General features: G+C 42.1%; 1 protein-coding gene across 1 annotated transcript in view; it reads left to right on the top strand.

Annotated features, from left to right (window-relative positions):
• FANCA (FA complementation group A) overlaps positions 1-24986 on the top strand; it is a 69997-nt gene that overhangs the window by 19739 nt on the left and 25272 nt on the right. The window contains exons 12-29 of the mRNA XM_038754634.1: positions 639-715; positions 1404-1545; positions 2603-2736; positions 5284-5394; positions 8062-8157; positions 8685-8744; positions 9936-10024; positions 10863-10923; positions 11039-11088; positions 13934-14010; positions 15517-15624; positions 16578-16714; positions 17007-17077; positions 17795-17894; positions 18659-18837; positions 19489-19585; positions 20627-20803; positions 23160-23233. Coding sequence (XP_038610562.1) covers positions 639-715; positions 1404-1545; positions 2603-2736; positions 5284-5394; positions 8062-8157; positions 8685-8744; positions 9936-10024; positions 10863-10923; positions 11039-11088; positions 13934-14010; positions 15517-15624; positions 16578-16714; positions 17007-17077; positions 17795-17894; positions 18659-18837; positions 19489-19585; positions 20627-20803; positions 23160-23233 — 1840 coding nt within the window. The remainder of the gene's footprint in view (positions 1-638; positions 716-1403; positions 1546-2602; positions 2737-5283; positions 5395-8061; positions 8158-8684; positions 8745-9935; positions 10025-10862; positions 10924-11038; positions 11089-13933; positions 14011-15516; positions 15625-16577; positions 16715-17006; positions 17078-17794; positions 17895-18658; positions 18838-19488; positions 19586-20626; positions 20804-23159; positions 23234-24986) is intronic.

Genomic DNA, 24986 nt, shown 5'->3' with positions numbered 1-24986 from the left:
TCTTTGATTAAATTGTAGCTACCCCAGCACTTAGAACAGTGCTTGACACCTAGCGCTCAACAAATACCAAAAAAAAAAAAGGATGCTGTTCCGTAGAAATCCGACCTCCTGACACCGTCATAAATTAATAAAAATAGTTCAATTTGCCAGTTTCATTTCCTTTTCTATTTAATAATAATATATTAAGTTGCTACTTTTATTACAAATAATTTAACGGTGTGGCAAATTATTAATCAAGTGCGGCTTGAATATGAACATTTGGCTGTAGAAGTGGCCTATCTACAGGGATTAGCTTGACAGCCTGGTCTATAACGAGAAGCACAGTTACAGATAATAATCCCTACTTACATGTAACCCCGCACCATACACCTGCTCAAATAACATGGGGTGTTATTTCAGTATTAAGACACTAAATGAATTTTCAGACATCTTTTTAGTTTATCCAGTGAATTGATTTGCCATTTTCTCATTGCACTTGAGTCCTCGGGGTATGAGGTTTCTGGAGAGACTCGATATTCTTGGATGTAATATTTAGTAGTTGAAACAACTCAGTGAAGGGGAGTGTGTTGAACATTTTTCTTTTCAAGCCAGTTGTGACACTTTCTAATAAAAGCCATTTGTCTCTCCTCTGGCTGCAGCATCTGATGCCATTCGAATGCAAAGGGAATGGAGCTTTGCAAGGACCTGTCCTCTGCTCACCATGATCTATCGTGGAGTAAGGCCGTTGAGACCAGGACCTTTCTGATGATTTTGAACTTTTAAGAAACTCTCACGCACTGGAGCAGGGCGGGTGGTGGGGGCTTTCAGAAATTATTAAATATATTTGTCAGGTTTAAGACCACTACTAGGGATTTATTGGAACTTTTCGTATGCTGACTTCAGAAGAAATCTTGTGGCTTAATGGTCACCATGTTAGGAGGCTTGGGTCTGATTCCATGTTCTGGCAATTGGGTGGTCATTTAAACTCCTGAGCCTTCACTTTCTCCTTCTGTTAATCAGAATTTGCAGTGCCTCCAATTAGTATTTGAGACAGCTCTGTATGAAAGGAAATTTCCAGATATTTATACAGCCCTAGGATTTAGGGAGAAGAAGAAACTTAAGGTCATGTTTTGCCCCATATTCCTTTGATGAATTCCTTTTGTAAGAACCCCAGCAACTAACTGTGGCTGAGGGGGAGAAAGAAGTGAAAATCCTTCAGAGTCTCTGATTGTAATTAGTACCAAAGATTAAGCAAGAAATATTCTCATTTCATTGATGGGTAAAATTAGCTTTCGGCTTTGTGGGGAAATTACAGTGATGAATTCAAGAGTTAGCGTTTGCGAAGTTTGTGGTGGATTTTGTTTTGTACTCTAATGGATGAATTTACTTCAGGCACTAAAGAAGAGGATTTGCTTCTCTTCCAGCTGTTTGTCGTATTTAGCCCAAAGGAGCTGGTCTGTCATTTGCAGGAAGTCCTAGAGACATATGAGGTTAATTGGCAGCATATTCTGTCTTGCGTATCTACATTGGTCGTCTGCCTGGCTGAAGCCCAACAACTGGTTAAAGGTGCAAAACTTTAGGAGCATTATTGCTTTGTGGGGGTAACATATCTTGCCTGTCTATTGGAACACATAAAATGGTGCATTTTTAGCTGTGGTGTGAACAACTGGGAGTGAAGTTTTAAAGTGAAGACTAGTGTACTTGGGCTCTGTTTCCTGACTCCCAAAGTCATTATTGGGCAAATATTTCACTGGTTCGTGGCTCAAATTACATTTCATCTCTTTATAAAAGTACATTGTAAGATTTAACAACTAGATGCTATGAAAACCTCTTTTAGAGCTTAATACGAGTGTGTATAAATCATTTTTTTAACTCTTACAATTTTACAATTGGGTGAAAGAGAACAGTCCTTAGGAAAGTGGCCACTGATTTTCAGGAATAGGAAACGTAGCGTTTCGAACAGTAGGATTGATTTTTACCTTATTGTATACTACCTCTTCTTTGTGTCATAGGTCTAAGACTGGGGTGTAGCAGTGTCAGTATCAGTCCCTCGGTAGAAAATTCCACTTGTAACACCAATTATACATTATGAAAATCAAATGGAGTAGCTAAGTCCCTTTCGACACAGTTTAATGTGTACGTATCTAAAAAGCACTTGCAAAACCACTTGGCCTTTCACATACACCCAGTAATTATTTTGGTTATTTTGCCTTATTATTAATCCGTGCATGTGCCACATTATGAATTTTAAGTACAGAAGTAAAAACGGCAGCATTTACTACCTTTTAACTGATTTCAGTAACCAGGTCATGACTCAGTATAGTGTGTATAGCTCTGCTGTTAGAACGGCCCCTTTGATCCCATAATTAATTTTTTTTAAGAGGGAGGTCAAATGGTAGTTTCTCTCTGGCTCTAAAATACATCGAATCTCAATTAGAGGTGTCATTTATTGGACCCTAGTTCAGCTTCCTAAGTATCATCCATCAGCCTGTTCTGTTTTGCTTTAGCAAAGAACTGAAACATCATCTCTATGGAACCTAGAACTGTTGTCTATTTCTAAGATCTGTTTCTGATTCACCTTGCAATTCCCTAACGATTTGTATTTTTAATGACTCTGTCCTAGATTGGTTGGGCTGTTTGATGATCAAAGCATTTGAGACTTACGATTTAGAAAGCATGATCACTGCTTTTCTGATAGTTCGTCAAGCAGCTCAGGAGGGTCCCTCAGTCTTCATATCTTATGCGGAATGGTTTAAGGTAAGGTGAGCACCAAATACAGCGCTTCGAACCTGGTGAGCACTTGATTAAACGTGAAGGGAGGAATGAGAAAATAATCTTCTTTGAAGTTCCCCAAACTATCTTTTGGGAGTAGGTTAGGGTAGGAGTCACACTGGTTCCCGATGCCTAGATGTATGCTTTTCTCTGCACCTGCTTCAAATGAATAAAAAATATATGGCTCTTGAACCACATCAATCAATCAATCAATGGTATTTATTGAGCATTTACTGTGTGCAGAGCACTGTACTAAGCGCTTGGGAAGTACAAGTACAACCACATCTAGATTTTTGTGCTGTGAGGGCAATTCTATTCATTTTTCTGCAGAGCTTACTGGGGAGGAATTATCTTCCTAACCCCTTTAGTTCAGAAAGGGGCTGAGGAAGGAGTCAAGATGGTAGCTTCTGCTGGCAGGATGTGGCCCCGGCCTGGGGAACATTGGCCGGATGGCAGAACAAGCTGGTACCACTCTTTTCTCCTTCTCCCCAATCCCCCGTGCCTTAAACAAGTGGTCAGACCCCAGGGCGAACACTGGCCTTTGGATGAAGTAATCTGGTCCACAGATGTATTTCCCATTCCTGTCTCCCAGTTCGTTCCTATCTTCTCCCCTCTTCTTCTAAATAACTGAGATTCAGCGTGGTATCTGTTGCTGCCGATGCATTCCTCAGAGGGATCTGCTACATTGGTGCACCAAAGGTGTTTGATTATCAAGAAATCCTGCACCTGCATCCCAAGTTTCTGACCATTCAGTATATGTCCTGACAATCCTCTTGAAGGGTGGCAGGACTGAGAAGACAGTTTTTCCTAGGGGAGCATCTGGGAAGGTGGTAAATAGGGAAGAGACACATCAGGGGAAGTTAGAGGAAGGCCAGCGGATCTCTGCCTAGGCCTGTTGTTTCTCTTCCCTGGGCTCTCTTAGGGTCAGGACTCTCCACTGTGTCAGCTGTCACCACTACTCCTGCCTCATATTATGCCACTTGATGAGGGCCTTAGACTGGTCTTTAATGAGTCCAGTGCAACTGCTATCCTGGGTTAAAATGATTATGTAAACAAAATGTGGCTATAGCATTTAAAGCCAGGGGAGAGAGGGGATGGAGATTTCTGGGACTTTATCTTCTCTGATTTACATCATTTGGTTTTTAAAAGACAGCTTATCCCTCATTTTAAGGAGTTCTGTTGTAAATGGAGCCAAAATATTCTCCAACAAGAACTATTCTTCATTTTAATGTGGACATCAATGGCGTTTTCTGGAGTAACACAGGACAGCACAGATCCAACAGTCATCCAGAATTATAAATTATCTGAAAATGCTTGTACCAAATTCAAATTCTATTTTCTGTAGGTTTTTTTTTTTTTTACTATTTTCTCTGCACTCTGATTGAATTAATGTTCGTACCAAGAGAAAGGAATAGTTTAATAGGGGTCATTATTTTGGATTGATGGTAATGAACGTTTCTGTGCTTTGACGGGGGTCATTAGGAAGAAAATAGGAATGTAGATGAAAGAAAAAGGGCTTCAAAAGTCTAGTGTTCATTTAAGTATTTTAAATTAAAAAGCATAAAGTACCCTGTGAGAGGTTAGGATTTAATAATGATGCCCCCACCTCCCTTCTGCCTATTGAAGTAGCCTGTTAGATAACATCAATTAATCAGTCATTCAATCAATCAATCAATCAATGGTATTTATTGAGTGCTTACTGTGTGCGGAGAAGCAGCATGGTGTAGGAGAAGCAGCGTGGCTCAATGGAAAGAGCACGGGCTTGGGAGTCAGAGGTCATGGGTTCAAATCCCAGCTCTGCCAATTGTCAGCTGTGTGACTTTGGGCAAGTCACTTAACTTCTCTGGGCCTCAGTTACCTCATCTGTAAAATGAGGATGAAGACTGTGAACCCCACGTGGGACAATCCGATCACCTTGTATCCTCCCCAGCGCTTAAGACAGGGCTTTGCACATTGTAAGCGCTTAACAAATGCCATCATTATTATTATAGAGCATGGGCCTGGGAATCATAAGGTCATGGGTTCTAATCCTAGCTCCACCTCTTGCCTGCCCTGTGACCTTGGGCAAGTCACTTGGCTTCCCTGAGCCTCAGTTACCTCATCTGTAAAATGGAGATTGAGATTGTGAGCCCTGCCTGGGACAGGGGCTGTATCCAACCCAATTTGATTGTATCCAGCCCGGCGCTTAGTAAAATGCCCGGCACATAGTAAGTGCTAAATGAATACCGCAATTACTATTATTATACTAAGTGCTTGGGAGAGCACAGTTCAATGAAGTTGATAGACATAATTAAGGAGCTAACAGTCTAGTGGGGAAGACAGATATTAAAGTAAATTACAAACAGGGAATGCAGTAGGGAATAAGGATATGTATATAAGTGCTGTGGGATTGAGGTGAACATCCACTTGCGTAGGGGGGACAGGTCATTCGGTGATGTGATGCTAGATTGTGACGGCTGGTGGGATGTCCACTTTTGAATAACAGGCCCCTTTAAAGCCAAAGAGCCACATACATCATCTTTTCTCTTTCAGGCTTCCTTTGGGAGTGCTAGTGGTTACCATAGCAGCAGTAAGAAGGCTTTGGTCTTCCTGTGCAAGTTCCTATCGGATATAGTGCCCTTTGAAGCTCCCCAGTACATGAAGGTAACTTTATCCCATAATCGAGAAGCAGCATGGCCTAGTGGAAAGAGCACAGGCCTGGGGGTCAAAGGACCTGGGTTCTAATCCCAGCTCTACCACTTCATTCATTCATTCAGTCGTATTTATTGAGCGCTTACTGTGTGCAGAGCGCTTGGGAAGTCCAAGTTGGCAACATATAGAGACGGTCCCTACCCAACAGCGGGCTCACAGGCTAGAAGGGGGAGACGGAGAACAAAACAAAACATATTAACAAAATAAAATAAATAGAATAAATATGTACAAATAAAATAAATAGAGTAATAAAATACATACAAACATATATACATATATACAGGTGCTGTGGGGAGGGGAAGGAGGTAAGGCGGGGGGGATAGAGAGGGGAAGGAGGGGGCTCAGTCTGGGGCCCCCACTTGTCTGCTTGTCTGCTGTGTGACCTTGGTCAAGTCACTTTCTTTCTCTGTGCTTCAGTTTCCTCATTTGCAAGATGGGGATTAAGACTGTGAGCCCCATGTGGGCCATGGACCGTGTCCGAACTGATAACCTTGTACTTCCCAAGTGCTTAGTACAGTGCTCTGCACACAGTAAGCGCTCAACAAGTATGATTGAATGAATGAATGAATAACCTTGTATCTACCCCAGTGCTTAGAACAGAGCTTGGCACATAGTAAGGGCTTAACAAATATAATAATAATAATAATGCTATTTGTTAAGCTAGAAGCAGCATGGTATAGTGGATAGAGCACAGGCCTGCCTGGGAGTCAGAAGGTCATGGGTTCCAATCCCGGCTCGGCCACTTGTCTGCTGTGTGACCTTAAGCAAGTCACTTGATTTCTCTGTGCCTCAGTTACCTCATCTGTAAAGTGGGGATTGCAGCTGTGAGCCACTCGTGGGACAGGGACTGTGTCCAACCCGATTTGCTTGTAATAATAATAAGAAAAACGATGGCATTTATTAAACGCTTACTGTGTGCAAAGCACTGTTCTAAGCGCTGGGGAGGTTACAAGGTGATCAGGTTGTGCCAGAGGGGGCTCACAGTCTTAATCCCCATTTTCCAGATGAGGGAGCTGAGGCACAGAGAAGTTAAGTGACTTGCCCAGAGTCACACAGCTGACAATTGGCAGAGCCAGGATTTGAACCCATGACCTCTGACACCAAAGCCTGTGCTCTTTCCACTGAGCCACTCTGCTTCTCCTGTACAGTGTACAGTACAATGCCTGGCACATAGAAAGTGCTTAATAATAATAATAGTGATAAAGGTATTTGTTAAATGCTTACTCTGTGCCAAGCACTGTTCTAAGCACTGGAGTAAATATAAGGTAATCAGGTTGTCCCACGTGGGGCTCACAGTCTCAGTCCCCATTATACAGATGAGGTAACAGGCACAGAGAAGTTAACTGACTTGCCCAAAGTCACACAGCTGACAATTGGAGCCGGAATTTGAACCCTTGACCTCTGACTCCAAAGCCCATGCTCTTTCCACTGAGCCATGCTGCTTCTTCTTGTAACCACCCCAGCTCTTAGTACAGTGCCCGGCACATAGTAAGTGCTTAAAAAATACCACAATAATAATAATAATAATAAGTAAAATATTTAATAATATAATAAGTAAATTATACAATAAGAAGTAAAATCAGCATTCACCACTGCCTGTCTTGGGCACATGCTTATCTTCAGTGCTGCTTTCTGAACTCTAGACCTGATGGTATTGGAAGTGTGATAATATGGCATCTGTAGGCAACAGGCATCGGAAACACCTGACACACTGGCGTTTCTGGTGTTTGGATGCCAGCCTCCAGCTAGCACTGGCAGAACGATTATTATGATTCTTATCCTCTTTTGGAATCCACATCTTCCTTTGGAGGCGATCCCTTGACTGTTGCATTTCTCAGTGCTGTCAGGGTAAAAGATCTGAGATTGCTCCTGTAGCAGCAGATGCTACCAAGTTTTATGGCCTTGAGGATTCCAGTACAGCTACTGGGGGCCAGTGGGCACAATTTATCTTTTGCCTCAAATCCACCGTGGTTCCTTTCCAGCTGTTGTCACAAAGAAGCTGTCTTATTTTATTGAGGATTTCAAGTTGCAAGTTTAATTTTTGTGATCACCTCAACTCACTGTCGTACTCCATACTTCCTCCTAACTACCACTATCTGCCCTCTGTAATAGGACTTTTGTGTCCTTCGCTCAGTCGGTCAGCGGTATGTATTGAGTGCTTACTGTGCAGAGCACCATGCTAAGCCCTTGGAAAAGTACAATACAATAGAGTTGGGAGGCATCATTCCCGCCTGCAAGGAGCTTACAGTTTACAGGCAGAGACAGACATTAAAATAAATTACAGAATAGGTGATTTACATTGGTTTCTACTGAGGCTCTCCCCCAGGTCACTAGTATCCTCCTTCTTGCCAAGGCTGTGTCTGTTTATTGTTATAGTGTACTCTCCTGAGCGCTTAGTACAGCGCTTTGCACACAGTAAGCGCCCAATAAATACAATTGAATAAATGAATGAATGACGGAGTCTACTTAATAATAAAACCCAGGTTTCCTATCTCCGAGTATCATGTTCTTTCAACTAGGCCACACTACCTCTGATGTTAAGACTATTTAAGTCCCTATTCAAAAGCCGAAAACTAACTCATCTCATTTAATAACCCTCTTCTGATCCTTTATTTTCAGGTACATCTCCTTCACCCTCCATTGGTACCCGCCAAATACCGATCACTGCTCTTAGACTACATCACCTTGGCCAAAACCCGGTTGGCTGATCTCAATGTAAGTCAAGGATGTAACTCTTGCTGAACTCCGTATTTAATTTTCAGAATACTAACTACTGTAATGCATCTTTAATGCATTCAGAACAGTGGTTTAAATAAATGCTCGTTATGAGGAAAATCAGCATTTGCGCAGTATTGTTTCAGGGGGTAAAAACGGAATACGTTGTAGTCTAGTCTGGTCTTCAGAAGGTCATGGGTTCTTATCCTGGATCCCCACTTGTCTGCTGTATGACCATGGGCAAGTCACTTCACTTCTCTGTGCCGCAGTTAACTCATCTGTAAAATGGGATTTGAGACTGTGAGCCCCATATGGGACAGGGACTTTGGCCAACCTGATTTGCTTGTTTCCATCCCAGCACTTAGTACAGTGCCTCACACATAGTAAGCGTTGAACAAATACCACAATTATTAGTCTGATCTTCCCCTCTAGACTGTAAGATCGTTGTGGGTAGGGAATGTGTGTGTTTATTGTTATATTGTTGTTTTTGAGGCACTTAACTGTTTTCTTCCTCTAATCCTATAAAGGTTGCTATAGAAGACATGGGCCTATATGAGGATTTATCATCACCAGGAGAACCATTGAAGGTAATTGGTGATCCAGTGTGACCTGGACAGAATCTGCATTTGGGCTGGGCAATTTTCAGTTGTGATGGAAAGCGTGTTTTTCTCAGCGAAAGTTATGAGTAGGCCTGGTTTTGACAGTTTACTGTCTCTTCCCTGCTCTTACTAATTAATCAAAATGCTTTCTTGTTGCGTGGGCACCTTTCAATAGTGTGAGCTGAATTCTGGTTCCAGGAAATCCTGGGGTTGATTTCTTTGAGACAGTTCAAATGATAAAATTAATTAGAAGGAAACATTTTAAATTTGATTCCCCTTTTACCCTTTGGACTAATTAAAACAGCCGAAAGATTGCTATTGCGAAGATAGCAGGAAGTAGAATGTTTTTTAATTGGTAAATGAAATGTGGCTCAAGGAAGAAAGGGACTTAGTATTAGGAATCATGGTTTCAGATAAAGTTTTTGGTGGTGTTCTGGTCTTTGTCAGTAATTACCTGACAGAGTGGCCTAGCCAATCTGAGAAATCCAGAATTGTTGCGGTGTGGGTTACAGGTCAGGGTCAAATTTTACCACTGAAAGGGAAATCCTGCCCCCCATTTTGTGCCTGACGATGGTCCATTTTGTGACTATCTCTTCACTTGTAGGAATGGACTTCTTAGTAATAATGGCATTTGTTAAGTGCTTACTATGTGCGAAGCACTGTTCTAAGCGCTGGGGAGGCTATGAGGTGATCAGGTTGTCCCAAGGGGGGGCTCATAGTCAATCCCCATTTTACAGATGAGGTAACTGAGGCACAGAGAAGTTAAGTGACTTGCCCAAAGTCACACAGCTGACAGTTGGCGGAGCCGGGATTTGAACCCATGACCACTGACTCCAAAGCCCAGACTCTTTTCACTGAGCCATGCCTTCATATCCCACCTAAGAGTAATTCCTAAAGTGATTAAACACTGTAAGCAAACGTAGGATTTAAATCCATTGTTTTGGTTTTCAGTGGTACTTGAGACAGTTCTTGTAATGGATCCAATTTTTATAACTGCGTAATACAATTGAAATATATTTTAGTCGCCTTGCCAATTTCATGTATCTGCCATTTGTATAGCTTGTATAGTTTTACAGAGGTGATATTCATTGCAGAGTGGAAGACAAGTCTTACCTTGTCACGTTTAATGCCGCTGAATCTCTCACTCTTTCATCTTCTTCCATGTGCCTGTATCACCAGCCCCAGTGCCAGGCCTTAAAAGATGTTGAAAAGGCCATTAAGGTTTTTGAACAGACTGGAAAAATCCCTGCCCTTGTATTGGAAGCCAGGTGGGACATCATTTTCAGAACTTTTTTTATGGGCACATCATCAATCAATCCGTCGGTCATTGTCATTTATTGAGCATTTACTGTATGTAGAACACTGTACTAAGAACTTGGCAGAGTACAATACAACAAAGTTGGCAGACAAATTCCCTGCTCACAGTGAGTTTACAGTCTAGTGAAAGAGACATTAACATAAATAAATAATTTATAATATATCATTTAAATAAATTTAAATGTATCTAATTTCAAGATCTGTATGTTTAGTGCTGTGGGGTTGAGGGTGGGGTGAATATCCAATGCCCAAAGGTCATAGATCCAAGTGCATTGAGCACATGAAACTCAAACTCAAGACAATATTATTCTTTATTTAATCAAACTCTAGTATTTAGGGAGTGTCGAGTAAACAGTAGCCAAAAATGGAAAAGCCCGATTGAGACCCTTAAAAAGCAGGTCCAAAGCTGGCAATGAAAATTCGTCCATTAGTATCTTAAGGTGATGTTCAGTAGTATTGTTCAAAGCGTATGTACCCAGCAAAAACCTACTCTCCAGAAGCACCTGAGTCATTTTTTTAATCTGCTGATTTTCTTGCTTCAGATACAGCCAAGATGTGGACAGGGAACGTGTCTACCAACACTATTGTACTCTCTCAAGTGCTTAGTACAGTGCTCTGCACACAGTAAGCATTCAATAAATGCCATTGATTGAGAGAGAAACTCCTTGTCAGTTCCATAAGTTTATCTCTGCTTGATAAATTGGTTGCACTCTCATGTTCTGATCTACAATTTGTAATAATGTCTTGCTCTGTGGCTTTTGCTCATCAATTCTGTTCTCTCCATTCCAGTATATTTAGACGACCTTACTATACTTCCCGCTTCCTCCCAGCTCTGCTGACACCACGAGTGGTTGGTATTGTTTTTGTTTTACCATTTGGCATTGAGTTTGTGGAGGACATGTGTGACTCTTTTTTTTGTTGTTGTTGTTTAGCCTGTCACAGTAACTCCTTTCTTTATTGTACAGCTCCCTGAAGTACCTGATTCCCGGATGACTTTTATAGACTTCCTAAAGAGGTACGAAAATCACCAGAGAAGAATGGGGCAATACATTGTTTTATAATGCCACTCAAACTGGAGAGCCAGTGTTATATCTTGGGAAGGAGAATCTCCCACCTCTTTCTTTTGTTCACAAAGTGTGATAGAACATGGCTGGCCTTTTGTTTAGGGTTTTTTTGTGGGGGGGGGAATTAACTCCCTGTCCTCAGTGGTTTGTATTATTCAGTTTTCTACAGTCCAGAAGCTAGCCCAAATGGCCTCTCAACGTCCCTTTCAGTTCTCTGATTCTGTGATTTCTCTTTAAGAAATCTTAGCTTGACTCCACCCTTAGCATTCTGCATTATTCTGCAGTGAACCTGGGAGATGATTGATCTCTAAGATATAATGGCGTTGTAGGTTGTAAAGGTCAGTTCGCTTGACCACAAAAAGTAGTAGAATGTAAGCAAAGGAAAAAATGAAAAGGAAGCTGATATTCCCCCCCCAAATTCCCGTCAAAAGTGCAGAATCCAGGTGGAAAGGCAAAAGCTGAGAAGAAGAAATTGAAGTTTGCAAAATCATGAAGGATATGTCTTGGTCAAACCAATCCGTCCATTGTATTTATTGTATGCTTACTGTGTGCAGAGCACTGTACTAAGTGCTTGAGGGAGCACACTATAACAGAGTTGGTAGATGTTCCCCACCCACAAGGAGTTTACAGTGTAGAGGGGGAGACATGTATTAAAATAAATGAATAAATTATGGATCTGTGTATAAGTGCTGCGGGGCTGAGAGTGGGGTAAATTAAGGGAGCAAATCCAAATGACAGAGAAGGAAGTGGGAAAGATGAAAAGAGGGCTTAGTTGGGGAAGGCTTCTTGGAGGAGATGTGATTTTAATCAGGCTTTGAAGGTGGGGAGAGTGATTGTTTGTCGGATATGAACAGGGAGGGAATTCCAGGCCAGAGGCAGATTGTGGGCAAAGCGTTGGCAGTGAGAGAGAGGAGATTGAGGTACAATGAATAGTTTGGCATTAGAGGAGTGAAGTGTATGGACAGGGCTAGTAGGAAATCAGAGAGGTAAGGTGGTAGGGGGCAAGGGGATTGAGTGCTTTAAAGCCGATGGTAAGGAGTTTCTGTTTGATGAGGAGGTGGATGGGCAACCACTGGAGGTTCTTGAGGAGGGAGGAAATGTGGACTGAGCATTTCTTTGGAAAAAATGAACAAGGCAGCAGAGTGAAGAATGGACTGAAGCGGGGAGAAACAGAAGGCAGGAAAGTCAGCAAGGAGGCTGATTCAGTAATCAAGGCAAGGTTTGGATATGTGCTTGAATTAAGGAGGTAGGGGTTTAGATGGAGAGGGAAGGGTGGATTTTAGCAAAATGGTGGAAGTAGAACTGATAGGATTTGGTGACAGATTGAATTTGTGGGTTGAGCGAGGGAGGTGAGTCAAGGATAACACCAGGGTCACGGGCTCGTGAGATGTGGAGGATGGTGCTGTCTAGAGTGATGAGAAAGTAATGAGGAGGACAGGGTTTGAGTGGGAAGATGAGGAACTCTGTTGCGGACACATTGAGTTTGAAGTGTCTGTGGGACATCCAAGTACAGATGTCCTGTAAGCAGGAGGAAATATGAGACTGCAGAGAAGGACGAAGATCAGGTCTAGAGCTTCAGATTTGGGAATCATCCCCATAAAAATGGCAGTTGAAGCCATGGGAGTGAATGAGTTCTCCAAGGATGTAGATGGAAATTCGAAGGGAATCCAGAACTGAGCCCTGAGGGACTCCCACAGTTAGGGATTGGGAAGTAGAGGAGGAGCTCCCGGGAAAGAGACTAAGAATGGGTGGCTAGAGAGATAGGGAGAGAACCAGGAGAGGACAGTGTCAGTGAAGCCAAAGTTGGATAATGTTTCCAGGAGAAGGGGGTTGTCCACAGTGTTGAAGACAAAGCTGAGAGGTTGAGGAGGATTAGGATGGATTAGAGGCCGATGGACTTTAGTTTCAAAAACTGCATGGCCTAGTGGAATGAGCATGGGCCTGGGGGATCAGAGGACCTGGGTTCTAATCCTGGCTCTGCCAATTGCTTATTGTGTCACCTTGGGCCAATCACTTCTCTGTGCCTCAACTCTCTTGTTCTCCCACCTGTGACTGTGAGCCCCAATCAATCAATCGTATATATTGAGCGCTTACTGTGTGCAGAGCACTGTACTAAGCGCTTGGGAAGTACAAGTTGGCAACACATAGAGACAGTCCCTACCCAACAGCGGGCTCACAGTCTAGAAGGGGGAGACAGAGAACAAAACCAAACATGCTAACAAAATAAAATAAATAGAATAGATATGTACAAGTAAGATAAATAAATAAGTAGAGTAATAAATATGTACAAAAGTATATACATATATACAGGTGCTGTGGGGAAGGGAAGGAGGTAAGATGGGGGGATGGAGAGGGGGGTGAGGGGGAGAGGAAGGAAGGGGCTCAGTCTGGGAAGGCCTCCTGGAGGAGGTGCACAGTGTCCAACGTAATTAACTTGTGTCTACCCCAGCACTTAGTACAGTGCCTGGCACATAGTAAGCACTTAACAAATACCAGTTTAAAGAATGGAAGAAAGGAGTTAGGCAAAACTTGAAAGATGGGAAGGTCTGCCAAGGGAAGGACTGGTTAAGCCCTTTCCTCTCATGCCCTGGCTTTCTGTAGCAGCTCCAATTTTAATGTTTTTTTAGAGCAAAGTAAAGCCAGTACATCTCTTTAAATGTGACTGCTTAGTCACTGAACGTCAGAAAACAAAACAAGAACTGAACTGTACGCAGGCTTTGGGGATTGTATGCTTTAGAATTATTAGAATCTTGAAAGAAATCATTAATTTGATTTCAATTTTTTTTTCTAATCCAGGTCTGATAAAATTCCAGCAAATCTATATGACAGTTACCACCAAGCATGTTCTATTGCAGAAGAAAGGCAAGATGAAGGTAAAATGAATAAGAATGAGTTTGCATTTTTCATTTGATTTCATTAGCCAAGGTAAAAGGATGGCTTCTTCCCAGGTGATAATGGTTTATCATAGAGCAAAACAGTTCATATTTAAAGTTTCTGATTAATTTTTTAACTATCCAGGGTTTTTTTGGCCTGTAGCTTCTTCCCTACTTCTAGCAAATAGTGTAAATATGTACTATTTTATGAATTGGAAGGTCTGGGGGTAGTTGAGCACACTGGTCATTTGCATAAGCAGCATGACTTAGGGGAAAGAGCCCAGGCTTGGGAGTGAGAGGTCGAGGGTTCTAATCCTGGCTCTGCCACTTATCAGCTGTGTGACTTTAGGCATGTCACTTTACTTCTCTGTGCCTCAGTTCCCTCATCTGTCAAATGGGGATTAAGACTGTGAGCCTCACGTGGGACAACTTGATTTCCTTGTATCTACCCCAGTGCTTAGAACAGTGCTCAGCACATAGTAAGTGCTAAACAAACACCATTATTATTATTATCATCATCTAGTGTACCCAACTACAAATGAGTATGGGAGGGTTATAGTAAGAGAATGCATAAATGTGTAAAAGATGATCTCTCATTGGCCAGGGATTAACATTCTCAGAGCTAACACAATGTTGTCTTGCCGAAATTAGTATGTTGGTTAAAAAAAGTGTTTTGAGGCAGTGAAATTAGGGTGAAAACTCACCCAGGGATGTAACTGATTCCAAATCCTTGGGCAGCTATGATTCAGGGTTTTGTTCCTCACCTGAGAAAGGAATTCTCATCTCCATCAGTTTTGCTTTCAGAATTTTAAAGCTTTTCCTGATATCTTAAATTCATTTTTAATATGTCCATGGACTCTTATGTGTTCCCATTATTTCTTGTGTTTGCTCCATAATGTTCAATGTTGCCTTCTCCTTGGAGCTCTCTGTCATCTCTATTAGTTCCTTAACATGTCCAGTGAATGTTGATTTCTCCTCCCCTACTCTCCAGAATATGGGAATGTTGTCTTGGTTTCTTGCTTTAATACAATTTCCAGAATTGTCGTTTGGAAATTTGTAGTTTTTATTAACTTTCCAGAATGGCCAGAAGTGAAGAACCGGTTGGTTGTCCAGAGTTGTCCATGTAAAATTCCTCCTGTAGCTTATCTTCATTAGGCTGTAAACTCGTTGTGGGCAGGGAATGTGTCTGTTTATTGTGCTGTTGTACTCCCCCAAGCGCTTAACACAGTGCTCTGCCCACAGTAAGCGCTCAATAAATAAAATTGAATGAATTTCCCATTTCATTTGACCAATAAAATAACACATTTCAGAATATCAGAAGGGAAAACGTCCTGTGCTCAGGAATAGATTTCTAGTTATTATGGGGTATACGCTATATTTACCAAGATCAGATGTGAATTTGCTCTTTTCAAATGGACTACACAAAGGAAAAAATCCCTATTGATCGAAATATGAATTCCAGCTTTTTAAAGTGGCTAAATCATTGGAACTTCTCATTTTACCTAGATGCTGCTGTGGAAATGGAGACTGACTCTGCTGAGGGGCCTTTGGATCAATTAAAAGCTGGACTAAAAGATCTGAGAACGTTGATAGTAGACCCCACCGGATATGATGGTGAGATAGAATTACGTTCCTTTAGAAATACGTACTTAGAAAAGATGGATTGTGCTGCAAAAGCAGCCAAGCCGATACCTAATAAACTTGAGTCTTTGTGTTCTGGAAGAACCAAGGGAATGGAACAGGGGAAAAAGAGAAACTTTGGGCCACTGACAGCTTCCAAATTTAGTTATTCTAGAGCTGCTAATGGTTTCTGTGCATCTAATAGAGACCCCATCTCTAAGGAGAGAGGAGTGGTAGCAGCAGCCAGGGTAGTTTCTTTTACTGTACATTCGTCTCTTTTCTCTCCCTCTCTCCTCTGCCCCAAACAGGCTTTTGGACATATTCCCTCTCCCTGAAGCAAGGGATTTCTGTCGTGGGCAGGGAATGCATCAGTTCTTTTGTTACATTGTACTCTCCCAAATGCTTAGTTACAGCGTTCTGCACACAGTAAGCACTCAATAAATATGACTGACCGACTGAATAATGGAGGGTAGGAATGATAAAAGAAGCCTGTGGTCTAGAGACTGTGCTTCAGCAGTCGAGATGAAAGTGATTTCCGTGGTGACTCTTACACCTTACTTAAATTTTCCTGCGTTGGTTGGTTGCAGGGTTCCAACATTCCCGGCTAGTGGGATTCCTGGGGTTCTGCCCTGGTTTGAGAACATCTACATGGAATTCATATCACTTGAACATGGGGAAAGTCAGGAGCAAGAGAGGCGGGCAAAGGGGAGAAGGATGAGGAGAGGAAGAGTAAAAGGTAGAGAGAAAAGGGAATGAATACCCGAATGTTCCAGCTGAAGCTGTCATTTTAAAGGGAAGAAGGGAGTGCGGTGGAAAGTGTTTTTAAACACTGTAATCACCAATAACCATTCTGCCTATTCTTTAGAAGTCCCTATATTTTAACATTTCACGCTCGCACCTCCAGTTCCCCTGTGTTATATTATTTTCATGCTTGTTTTCATCTGCAGCAATGGCAGCTCAGATTGCAGTGATCTCTGAGAAACTGCGAATTGTTCTGGGGCATAGTGAGAGCAACACTGAATGTGAGACTCTGAGGGTTCATCTTAACTTTCATGCTCCAAAACTTGAGCAGCTAGAACAAAGTGTGAGTATGAAATGGCCCGGAATGAGGAATAGGAAGGTGTGGAAGGATGCGGACAACATAAAGTAGCTATTATCCTTTGTCTGTGAAGAATATTAAGTGTATTGGGCTTTAGTATACTGGACAAAGAGTAAATGTTGGGTTCTGACTTCTGAAAGTCTTTGTGGAGACTGGGGATTATTTTGTGCTATGTGTTTCAGCAATCAATAACTGTAAATTTCATGCCTTGGCTTCCTTTTTGAGGTTTGGGGCCTAAATCCCCCAAGTGATTCTAAAAATATACTTTTTGTCCTAGGTCACTGATCTATTACTGTCCTCTTTCTGCCAGTATTTAATGGCTTCTTCAAGTCTCAATCCTCCGGACAGGTATGTTATCAGACTGCATTGCCTTGTAGCTGGCAGTTTTATGATGAAATTATTAGGTCATCTGCCTTTTTTAATCTTGAAAAAATCAGAATAAGACTAATCCTATAGTCATTAACTCTCAGCCATGTTTCTGAAGGTAAGGGATAATAGTTCAGGACCTACTATGGGAATTTACAATAAAATCGGTTTTCTTAGAAATCCAACTATTAAATATTCTTCAGAGCAACACATCATTTTTATTCAGTGAGGATTGCAAAGTTGTCACCGAGGAAATGCCTTTGGTCCTCATCAATGAAACAGTTTAAAGAAGTATTTAATGCTTTTGGTCCTCATCAATTAAACAGCTTAAAGAAGTATTTTCCTGCCTTGGTAGAATTTGGGTAGTTGTAGCTTGAGAATACAATTTTTGAGCCCTCCCAGTCTCCTTTAAGCCCCTCTTCTCCCTCAGTCTTCCTAGATACTGAAAATAAATTGTAGAATTGCATCGCTCGGAGAGTGAGGTAAATGGTAGGTTACATTTATCAACTAATCGATGGTATTTATTGAGAACTTTCTGTGTGCAGAGCACTGCACTAAGCGGTTTGGAGAGCACAATACAACAGAGGTCGTAGACATGTTCCCTGCCCATTTATCTTTAAAACATCCTCTCTACTCCACTGGGGTTAAAAGCAATCTGGACAACCACTTGTCTCACATGATTTCTTGGCTCTGTTGCAGGCAAGGCCCCTGGCCCTCCCTCTTTGTGAAAATGATGTGTGGACACAAGCCTCTCCTTCCTGCTATGATCACCAGACTCTGCCAGCTTATTTACCATCAGGTTAGATTTCCTGACCCCACCTCTCCGACACTACAGGGAAGGACTCACTAAACAATGGCCTGTTTCTTTCCTTACAGTGAGGGTGGGGAATTGTCATTCCTTGAGGAATGTTTGTTCACTCCAGATTCTAACAAGCAGTCCCAAGGCGCACCTTTGCTCGGCTTTTTATTTCCAGGGAGAAGGAGTGAAGGGAAAATCAGCCTTACCTCACTCTAATAACACTCAGCAACTCAGAGATTTCCCATCCATTCCATTTGCTGTTTTCTTCTTCTTGGCAACTGGCATGGATATCGCCCTTTGGGAGATGAGAAAACCTCCAGGTTGCATCAGGACTCGCCGTCCAGATTGCGGGGAGAGGTTTGGGTTGATGCAACGCTTCCAAGCACCCTGTGAAAACACCTCTAATCTGAACCTCTCAGAGGAGTTTGATCAGGGAATAGTAAAAGGACAGGAAACTTCCCTGGAATTCTGAATCAGCAGAATGGCAACTGCTTAAACGGTACAGAATTTTCTTATTTAAGCGACAGAAATTCTTCTAGAATAGGTCAGGAATATCAAGGGCACCGGAAAGGGAGAAAGTTGTTGACTTGAGGAGGGTTCTTCTGCTTTCAGTGGGATTTAGTGAGTTCATTTGGAGGCCCAGTTTCTCCTCTGGCAGTTTTAGCCTGCTGCCACCTGTTATGGTCAGGCTCCATGAAGGATAGCTGCTTGGTGACACGTGCTACATTTCTGTCCTTTCAGCTGTATTTACGTTTTGGTTTCAGGGGCCGAGTCTGAGCGACGCCCATGTTTTAGGGCTGGCTGCCCTGGCAGTTCATCTGAATGAATCCAAGACTTTCTTTCCGGAAGTGGATACCTCCTTTGCAGAGCATCTTTCTGTAGCAGAATACTGGGAGCATCTCCTGACCTGCAGAGCAGGGCTGTCTTTATCCTTTTGCATGCGGTGAGGAACTTTCAGCCAAGGCTCAGTTGCCCTGATTCGTTGGCCAGGGACGGATTGAGGATGAAGCAACAAAAGTGAATTTTCTGTGAGACTTATGAATCTGGAGGGCCCCCAGAACTCCATCCAGTTGCTCTTATTTCTGTTTTAAAGCTAATTTTCTATCTTCTCACGTGACAAGTGTTCTTGTATATGTAAGCAGGCTTCAAATTAGGTCTCTGAGCCGTACAGTCAGTGGCGGGGGGTCTTCCCAGCAGCTCAGGTTTCTCCTCCTAGTCCCTCATCCTGCTACCCTGCTGTGTCCCCGAGGCTGCTTTAGTAGGGGAGTGGAAGGATTGGAGGGCTAGGACCTTCCCCTGCTCTTTCTCCCTCTCCATATTTATTTTTTACGACTCCTAGGACAGCTGGAACCTCAGGGACAGAGGGCAGGGTATTAGAAGGCTCCCCCACTCCTCTTTCACCATCTGTCCGAAAGCTGTCCAACTCCTTATCCTCAATCCACAGGTCCCAGCAGCCTCTTTATCCAAGGGAATGAGGAAGAAATTTTCCCTCAGGTGTCCTTAGTTCATCTTGTGAGGCTGTGAACCAATTGTTTAATTCAGATATTTGTTTAAAATCCTTGCAATTTAATTTGTTTTTTTTTTCCACTTTTAGGTTTTGTACTGCAGCAATTTCTTATTCGTTATGCAAGTTTTCTTCCCACCCATATGATACTCTTTATAGCTGCGTTCCTTCAGGATTCATAAGAAAGGTAGAGGCGTTAATTCCTACATTTCCGTTATCCTTTACTTCACTTCCCTGAAGCCAGCTATGCAGAAGGCAGCATCCCCTTGCTGCTTTGAGCTTTTTTTTATCTTAATGTACAGCCCTCCAATACATTATTTATCAGGGCAATCTCATCAGAATGGCCTCAGCTGTCTCCCCAAGCAGCCATGAAGGAGGCTGTATTGCAAGCTGAATGCTATATTTTGCATCGTGTTCTCTAATTGGAGAGGTGTAGTATTACATTATGTTCTAATTTTTCTGAAGATGAGCTTCATGTGCCTAATTTTGAGGGAGATAATATGGTGCTTATGGGAGGGTACAGAGGATTGTGCAGAACCTGAGGCCTCTTAGAAATATGCTCCTTTGTGCCTCCTAAGAGCACTGTAATTCTTTTGTGTTTTTTTTACCATTTCCTTAAACTCCTAACTTCCATTACTGTCCTTGCTTCAGATCAAATTATTCACTTCCTATGAAAACGAACATCAACCCATCCTGGCATCTGTAAGAAGTTTGGTTTCTTACCTGTCAGTATCCTATGGTGATTTGAAACCTGTAAAAAAGTGTTCCTCCTTCTTGCCCATTATCAAACAAAGACTATCTCTCAGCATTTAGAGTGCTGTGTAATTTTAAATAATAATAATAATAATAATGATGTTGGTATTTGTTAAGCGCTTGCTATGTGCCAAGCACTGTTCTAAGCGCTGGGGTAGATGCAAAGTAATCAGGTTGTCCCACGTGGGGCTCACAGTCTTCATCCCCATTTTACAGATGAGGGAACTGAGGCCCAGAGAAGTGGAGTGACTTACTTTGAAATTCAGATAAATCTTTTTCCCTGAACTACGTGGTCACCACCTAGCCAGTTAGAATTATAATTTACCCTCTCATTTTCCTTGCAGTCCCCTGGGCCATTCTACTCCCTTCTAAACCTCTGTCTTCTCAACTTGCTTGTCACTCTTCTTGCTGGTATTTAAAAGCAACCTAACTCCAGTGGGATTCTTTTCCAACTGCCAGTATGTCTTTATTGTAGTTACAGTTTGTTGTGCCACGGCTGTTGTTAGAAGCTCGCGGAGAGAACTGTCAGAAAGATGAAACCAATCCTCCTTGGAGGCCTCTGTTCTGTCCCTCGGTAAACTGGAAGAGAGCTGCCCTCTGCCTGTGGAAGCACAGACGTTTCCAAGAACTTTCAAAGGAGAAAGGATTTCTGGTAAATCAATCAATCAATTGTATTTATTGAGCGCTTACTGTGTGCAGAGCACTGTACTAAGCGCTTGGGAAGTCCAAGTTGGCAACATATAGAGACAGTCCCTACCCAACAGTGGGCTCACAGTCTCTTAGCCACACCTCTCTACTGTCTCTCACAAATGTCATCACTAATTTGCAAGCGTTTTATGTTATGATTGTCAAGTTTTCTAGAAGGCCAAATAGTTGAGTGTTAATAACTTACTGCCGCTTTGCAAATCAGTACGTACTTGAGGCCTAAGGGAAGTCAGGCAGCGGACCTATGAAAGATAAGCAATTTCTTTTTTATTCTTGGGAAAGTGTACGTATTTAAGGAAATATGCTATAGGTGCCTGTATTTTCTTGGCTTAGTGATATCAATCAGTAGTATTTATTGAGTACCTGCTTATTGTGAAAAAACCAGTATATTGAGTGCTTGGGAGAGTACAATAGAATTAGTAGACATGGTGCCTGTCTTTGAGTTTACAATTCATTCACTCAATCCAGTTTATTGAGCACATACTGTGCGCAAAACTGTACTAAGCACTTGGGAGAGTACAGTGTAACAGACATATTCATGCCCACAGTGAGCTCGCAGTCTAGCGGGGGAGACGGACAATATAAAATCTAACTGGCACTGAAATAAATTACAAATAAGAGGAAATAATAGAGTATAAAGGTTATATTCATAAGACTGTGAGCCCCATGTGGGACAGGGACTATGTATGACCTGATTAACTTGGATCTGCCCCAGCACTTAGAACTGTGCTTGACACGTAGTGAGCACTTAAATACCACAGAAAAGTTATGTGGGGGTTGAAAGTACCCAAGTGCTTATGTGGTACTCAGGTGCCGAGATGGCAGTTGGGGGCATAAGATCGGGGATATTAGAAATCATTCAGGGAAAGACCTTCTAGAGGAGATATAATTTCAGAAGGGCTTTGAAGATAGGGAGAGCAGTAGTCTGTCTAAAGTGAAGGAGGAAGGAGCTCTAAGTGGGAGGGAGGGTGTGAGCAGGGGGTTGATGGCAGAAGAAACTAGAATGAGGCAAAATGAGTCGTTTAGCTTGAGAAGAATAAAGCGTGTGAGTTGTAGTGCATGGAAGAAAGAAGGTGAATGAGTTGGAGGGAGGGAGCTGATCAAGTGCTTTAAGGCCAGTGGTCAAGAATTTCTGCCTACTGAGAAATCAAAGGCTTTTGAGAGGTGGGGAGGTGTTCCCAGGACAATTTTTGAGATGAACAATCGTGGAGCCGAGTGAAGTGTGAACTGGAGAGGGGAGAGAGTCAGGGCTGGAAGATCAGCGAGGAAGCTGATACACTACTCCAGCACGGATATGACAGGTGCCTAGACCAGCTTGGTGGCTGTTTGGAAGAAGAGGAAGGGGTGGATTCTTATGGAAAGAAAATCGACAGGAGGAGTTGGCAACGTGGAATATGGGATTTGTGAGAGTGGGAAAAGTCGAGGATAATGCCAAGGGTATGGGCTAAAAGGACAGGAAAGAGAGTGTCAACACAGTGGGAAAATTAGATGTGAATGTGACAGTCGATATGGTTTTTTTTGGGAGTTAAAGTTTATATTGGGGGGAGTTAAAGGTTTACCTGATACAGTATAAATGGGAGAGTGGATTGAATGAAATAAAGTAAAATCTCTTCTGCTCACAAAATCAGGTTTTTTGATCACCCTTTTCCCCTGTTATTTCCTTCCATGGAAGAGGTTTTTTTCAGTATTTTTTTAGTAGCCAGTCCCTTGAAAAATACCTTCAGTGTGCCTAACTTCTTTTGTTCAGTATTATTTGTTAGGTGTAATTTACATCTAGATACATCAGGAAACCATTTTTAAAGAATTTTAATATACTGTAAGTTGTTACAGAGCAGGTTAGTAGCTTTCATGTATATTTGTTCAGAACCCGCCAATGATCTGGAAGTTTATTTCAGTAAACAGACTTTCTCCTTTAATCAATACGTAGTCTAATAATTGGGTATCTGCTCACAGTAGTACTCTTGCAGATAGGTTTAGCTTTGCATGAATCATAAGTTGCACCTGGTGAGTCTAAAATGAATGTCGTGTGACTTTAATTCTTAATGCTTGGCATAAAATGTGTTGAATCAAATGTAGTTATTAATGGCTCCGAGAAATGGTGTGATTTCTTTTGCTAAGCAAATACTCTTAGAATAGAAATTATTCTCTGGGAATTTGGGGATGGTTGATTTCTTGCACTTTTTGCGTGTCTTTTGATCAGGAAAGGATGTGAATCCTGTTGGTGGGGTGACTGATAATTCTGTGTATCATCTTAGCATTCTGCCTTTCTCATTATTTGATTAAATTGCCTTTTTTTTCCCCAGTTAACTTTCAAGGACTGGTTGCTGTTTGAGCTGGAAGTCCAACCTGGTACTGATATTCTTTCAGATGCAGAAAGGTAAATAATGGCCATGGGGATGGGGCGGTGAAAGGCCAGTGTACATTAAAACGTCAAATGAGGCTTGCGATTTCATAAAAATCAAACGTGCATAGGTGTGTATTCATTCATTCATTCATTCATTCATTCAATCGTATTTATTGAGTGCTTAGTGTGTGCAGAGCACTGTACTAAGCTCTTGGGAAGTACAAGTTGACAACATATAGAGACGGTCCCTACCCAACAACAGGCTCACAGTCTAGAAGGGGGAGACAGACAACAAAACAAAACATGTGGACAGGTGTCAAGTCGACAGAACAAATAGAATTAAAGCTAGATGCACATCATTAACAAAATAAATAGAATATTAAATATGTACAAGTAAATAAAGTAGTACATCTGTACAAACATATATACAGTGTATGAATGTCCTTTTATTGCTCCCACAACTAAACTCTAGAGTTCAGGGTGACTGCTTTCGTTTGAAGTGATTTGAGGAATAAGGAAAACTGCTGGAGGGAATTCTTTAGTTTATTTCTAGAAAAGATAAAGCTTGGCTATCCAGAGGGTAAGATTCCTCTAAATCACCCTTTCTTTCTCTATGGTAAGATTGGCGATGTGAAAGAGCCAGGAAATCCCATACTTTCAGATGGGTGGCCATTGATGAGTACAAATCTAACTGATCGGTAAAGCTTTACTTGGCATTATTTCAATGATGTCTGCGTAGACCCAGTGAATGTTTAGTTTTCATCCCTGCCCCCAGTAAGGTGTAGTTTGTAAAGCACAAAAGAAAGGTAAAAAAACCCAACCTGACCTAATCAGAAAGTGCTTTCAGTGGAAGAGGTCTTCTATAGTAAAGTTGGCTTTGGCCATAAAGCCTTGAGAGATGGGATTGATGAAATTTGAATTTTTACAAAGTGGAGAAAGATGATTTGCATTTAAAGGGGGGTCTAGATGCTAATTAGGCTGAAGAACAGGAGTTGTGCTCTTGGCTGGCCTGAGCAGACTCTTGCCGACTCCTGCTCAAAGCCCATTTTGCTGTCTCCTAGTGAGGGAAGATGGCAGGGAGATCTTGGGAAATCAGGCATGGGCATTTCCTCGGAGCCTCGGCGTTCGGACCATCCAAGTGTATCATTGCCAAGAGGCGCAGGCAAGGATAAGCAAGAGTAAAGGAGTCAGGGGACAGAAGACTGAGATGGAGACGGAGGGATGAGTTAAGCAAAAGGAGGCAGGAATTGAAAGAGAACCAAGATGTTCCCAACCCCTCTTTTCCTGCACGTTTCCCGTACTGTCAGCTGCAAATAGGTCACAGACTCCCAGCATGTTTCATGCCGGCAACACTATAGTTCAGTCCAGTGAGACTGCTTTGAGGTCCCTCAACTAAAGAACTTGAATCAAAAACTCCGTTTCCTGTGACCCCCATGAACTGCCTAGTCCCCTCTAAGTTGATTTCAGTATTAGATTCCGGGTGGAGAATTTGCACACACCAACAGGAAAGAGAGAAGAGCTGTCTCTGAAATGAGTTACTGTTTTTCCCCTCGATTCTGCAAGCTTTGCCTAAACAGAGGTTATGCCAACTGTGGTTTTTCGTCATATTCTCTTCCTTTTCTTCCACCACTCTTATTTGGAAATCCTGAAGGAGAAATCCACAAGTAATCATTCCTGACACCCATCTCTGAATCCTACAGACTCCTTGAAAGCTTTGGAGTGAAATGGGAGCCTGATTTGAGGAGGCTTCCAAGCTAACACGTTTAATCGCAGATATATGCAATCC

This window comes from Tachyglossus aculeatus, chromosome 11, assembly GCF_015852505.1.
Source record: "Tachyglossus aculeatus isolate mTacAcu1 chromosome 11, mTacAcu1.pri, whole genome shotgun sequence".
Taxonomy (NCBI): Eukaryota; Metazoa; Chordata; class Mammalia; order Monotremata; family Tachyglossidae; genus Tachyglossus; species Tachyglossus aculeatus.
Note: the sequence above shows the minus strand (reverse complement) of the source record. Positions and strands in the feature narration are given on the sequence as shown.